The sequence below is a fragment of the Musa acuminata genome, chromosome BXJ3-5 (assembly GCF_036884655.1).
Source record: "Musa acuminata AAA Group cultivar baxijiao chromosome BXJ3-5, Cavendish_Baxijiao_AAA, whole genome shotgun sequence".
Taxonomy (NCBI): Eukaryota; Viridiplantae; Streptophyta; class Magnoliopsida; order Zingiberales; family Musaceae; genus Musa; species Musa acuminata.
The window spans coordinates 17,427,501-17,432,123 of record NC_088353.1 but is presented as its reverse complement, the minus strand read 5'-3'; the positions used below and the strand labels follow the sequence as shown (position 1 = coordinate 17,432,123).

The following is a 4,623-nucleotide window of genomic DNA, read 5'->3' as shown; positions in this document are numbered from 1 at the left end:
CTAATTGAATTTATGAAAATAAATAAATTAATTAATTAATTAATTTTAAAAAAAACTTTTCTTTAAGAATTTATATAAAAATATAAATAAAAATTTATATTATTAGGTGTGAGAACCAAAGATTTTTGCCTCCAAAGACTCAACACAATCAAAGGCAGTAGGCCCCACCATTATCGTGACAATTGCTCAGTGTTTCCCACGATCGAAGTCAATGTTACCACTAAGAGAGAGAGAGAGAAGAAACAAAACTTCAACGGTGACACGCCACCACTGAATGCTTTTGAGGGAACGATTCACTTCATCTAAACCGTAGGATTTCCCTCTTTTTCTTTTCCTTTATTTAGAAAAAAAAAATCAACTCAGAATGATAAATATTTTCTTTTAAGTAATTAAAAAAAATTTAGATGTTGGATTTTTGATAGTTTGGTGCAGATCTTGAAAGATGTTTTACTCTGCGGCTCATAACATCATGATCTTAGTCGACCAGCAACAGCAGCTAAAAATCCTAATCGATGGAATTCAAACCCTGCTGCAATTCAAATTTCCAACTTCAAATCTTCATTTACATAATCCAGGGATCAAGTGACCTTGAACACTTGATCAGCTCATGAATTACTCATGGAAACAACAAAATATGAGTAAAACATGTAAACAAACACCGCCTAGCTAATTGAGCTTGTTAGGCAAATGGATGCCTGCAATTACATATATGCAGGCATTGCATACACAAGTATAAAAATTAAAACAAATTAGCATTGTTTTGGACAAGCAGATCTTCTGTCCATCTGTCGTGTCGGTTTAGTACTGTGCTCGATTCCATTTCCTTTTTCTTACTAAGAAGTATGCTGCAGGAGTGAAGAGAAACAAATTGTTAAGCACATGAAAGACACCATGAAAATTCTGAAGTTTTTTCTACCTTGATGTGGTTGTCATGGTAACTCCAGCTATCAAAAGGATCCAATTTAAAAACCATAATCTGAATTCAAAAAGCTTTCGTACTCAGTTCCTTTAAGAGAGATGTAAACATCATCCCAGTTCTCAACCTGCTCGTGCAGTGGTCTCGTGTGTATCTTCACATGTCGGCTAACCAGCTTTCTCTGAGGTACTCTCAGGAACTCCAGGACATCCATTAGCTTCTGAAGAAACCGATTAATGAATTGAGAGTGTTTTCTTCCAATCGCAAAAGGGTAATTTGTCCAACAAAGAGATGCAAAGTACTCACGGTGTGATTCCGAACGAGATCCTCATAGTACAAAACAATATGGGGGATGCTCTTGAAGTACCCCAGTGCATCGGTAGCAAACTTATCCGTGTGCTTAAGGGTTGGAATCAATTCAGAGGTATTGATCCTGGGCTTGTATCTTGCGAGTATGTTGGCCTGTTTGTGATTTCCATGAGAAGAAAAAGTTGGAAACTTTGCAATGCAAGCTTGTCGATGTGCTTTTTCAATCATGAAAAGAACTGACCTCACTTTCTGAATGTACATGAGCTTTATGAGTCCCATGTAATTGCCTAGCGCTGCGATCATGATCGTTTGCAAGTTGTGAGACCAAACGACAAAGTAGATTTCTCCTGAACAGGAATATCACAGAGACCCCTCTTTGACTGAAGTATTCAACTACTCTTGCATGATTCTCCATAAGACCCTGGAATAGTGCCATGGAAACAAGGGATGTTAGAATTATACTTCTGCTGGAAGATTGAGGGTGTTGCAGGAAGATGATTTTAGATAGGATTAAAGATGATCATGGATGAGACAGGATAGGTGACTGATAAGAAAATATGCAGATAAAACTAGTAGCTTAAGGCCTGACACTGACAACGAATACATAGAGAGGAATTATGTTTGTCTCCGAAGACATTTATTGTAGTCGAACCTAGATCAGGGGCAGAGAACAATTTCCATCAATCGTCCGGTTGTGTCCAAATCTCTGTATATTTTGCAATCAAGCAAATCACAACAAATATGACAACTCAAAGCATGGCTCAATCCATGACACCCAGACAAGGTGCAGAAACCCAACTTTCCATAACTTTGAGGCTTAGGAAGGAATAGATTTCTGCATACCGAAAAGGAGCTTATTTTTGTTCACAAGAAACTATGTCCGGCAGAGTCAAGAGACAGTATTTCAGATAGGAAGAAGAATTGAAGTCAACAATCTATAGTACTTCATTAATTAGCTACTTCTTTGGATCTCCTTGCTAAATTTATGGTTTTTCAAGCCCTAGAAAGAGTAGTTAATATTCCCGATTTCATTTATATTATCTTCTAATAGAACATATCTAGTCACATTTCTGGCATTTCTCTGCCTCTGAAAGATACATCTCTTGGTTTCAAGTATTAACAAATTTTCAAGAGACATGACTATCAGATAGTTGGGCGATGAGGCTAATGTTTGCAACCACCTCATTTCTAGTATGCTGGTGGCATCATCAATAATTCCAGTTTCAAACATTACCTAATATTAAATTTCACATTGATTTTTTCCACTCTAGTGTGCTATAAATTGTTAGATATTTGAACGTGTAGTGGTTCATGTGGGTGGCACAGATACCTTAATTGGGAAGCAAGAATTTTAAATCACACAAAAATTTCCACAATAATAAAATTGATTACAATTAATATACAACTTATGTTCTTGAAGGCTAAACCTCTCTCTCTCTCTCTCTCTCTCTCTCTCTCTCTCTCTCTCTTCCCCATTTTAATTCTCTTCCCTTTCAACTATGTCCACCCATTGTGGATGCTTCTCACACACTCGCCCATGCACCTCACCTCTCACCCTCACAACCACTCCTGACACCGCACCTCTGTGCAGCACTTCACACCACAACAATGTCCCACAGCACCTTAAGTAATGTCAAATGCCTCACAATTCATGCCTTGATAATCCCACATACATATTATGTGAACAACCTACTCCAAATCAGTTAAGGAGAAGCAATCCTTACCAAAATTTAACAATTTCTTATCCTAATCAGTAGGACCAAAATAATCAATAGAAGCCACCTTCCCAACAGAATTCATCTATTTTCCAACACCAGTTCAGTGCAAGAAGTTATGTAGCATCCTCAATTTGTTCCAGCAAAAACATCCTTATACATAGCCATCCAGACTAACAAATTCTTTTAAATGTTTCACATATTGCATTCATTGGCTAATGCTCTTCTTTTTTCGAGTAAAAGGAAAATACTAAGTACAGCATGCTTGCCTCCAGTTTGCAACTTAAACTATGAGCTAACTAACGAAATCACATTAGCACCTTCAGCTCCAGGTTGTCCTGTACAAGATTAAATAATAAAATACATGTTAGCTTTGGCTTACCAATGGATTTTATCGATGAACCCTGATGACTCTTACCTCAATTGCTTTTCAGTCTAGCTGCCCGAGCAGCTTTATTACCTCAAACTAGTTACTTTGTCCAAGGTTTACGCATAGAATATGATCCATGAATTCTCTTGCCAGCATCTTGTTTGAGAAGCTTACGTATCGAGTTTCTAATTGCATATATGATTAGTTTCTATTGATCTAGCACATTAACAGAGTAAAAAACTTAATCCTGCATCAGATAAAAATATAACACCAAGAGATATTATCTTAGTGTTGAATGAAGAGCTTTACGGCTTTACCTGATTCAGCATCCACTTCAAGCCAACAGCAGCTATACATTCATTTTTTGAAGCACTGCTGTACCAGTCCAGATTGTAAATTTTGTCCAATGTTCTTATGATTGTTGATACATTACTCCTCCTTTCTTTGGGAGAGAAAATCTCGCCATTAGAACTAATGTTAACATGGCTATTCAAGAGAGTCTCAAACCACCCACTTCCAGACCTCTGCATCGACACAATAGAGAAAAACCGAACTGGTGTGCATGCACATTCATCCCTGAAGCTCATATGAATGGTTAGATAGATTGCTGCCACATGCCAAACTAAAACAAATTACCAGAAAACAGATAGATACCTGCTATAAGTGGTGGGTACTGGATAATGCACATATGGTATTTCATAATATGGAATGTCAGGTTTGCTGCAAGGTGCTTCCATTATCTTGATCATCAATTTTCTGGGTCTGCTTTGTATCGCTATCTGCTTTAAACTTACTGAAGAAATATAGATGCCGCATATCATCATAGCAGCTAACATAAGCATCCTCAACACGACGTGCATTTTCTTTGGTGCCTTTATGGCGAGTGCATCCTGCAATAGATGTTAGAGAAGTTAAAATTTGGTGCCTGGATAAAGCCTGATCATGTATAAGAACATTCTAGCCTTTGGATATTCTTGCCAATGATGAAGTAGGTTCACGGCTGATATGATAAATGAAAATAAACAGCTTCATTTAAGAAAATAGTAGTTCCAAGTTTCAGAAGCAGAAAGGATGGTGTTAACTGATGCATGAACCTAATGGGATGCATAATGTAAAGAGGAAATAGTTTGACAGAAACTTACAAGGTTTGACCAGTGTCAAACAAAAACAAGCAAATGATAAAAAATTTAGCGAAGACTGAGGTGTTTAATCATCAGCTCAACTAGCTTATGAAACAGATCAACTCCAATAAGATGCCTTAATCACTTGAATCACAACACAGATTGATATCACAGGGAAAGACAGGATTTTGA

General features: G+C 37.2%; 1 protein-coding gene across 1 annotated transcript in view; it reads right to left on the bottom strand.

Moving 5' to 3' along the window:
• Nucleotides 1–530: 530 nt before the first annotated feature.
• The window catches only part of LOC103974122 (uncharacterized), a 4,907-nt gene continuing 814 nt past the window's right edge, over nt 531–4,623 (bottom strand). The window contains exons 2-7 of the mRNA XM_009388879.3: nt 3,965–4,200; nt 3,628–3,886; nt 1,467–1,646; nt 1,223–1,378; nt 917–1,136; nt 531–845 (exon numbers count right to left, since the gene is read on the bottom strand). Of these exons, the coding sequence (XP_009387154.2) occupies nt 963–1,136; nt 1,223–1,378; nt 1,467–1,646; nt 3,628–3,886; nt 3,965–4,200 (1,005 nt within the window). The 3' untranslated portion in view covers nt 531–845; nt 917–962. The remainder of the gene's footprint in view (nt 846–916; nt 1,137–1,222; nt 1,379–1,466; nt 1,647–3,627; nt 3,887–3,964; nt 4,201–4,623) is intronic.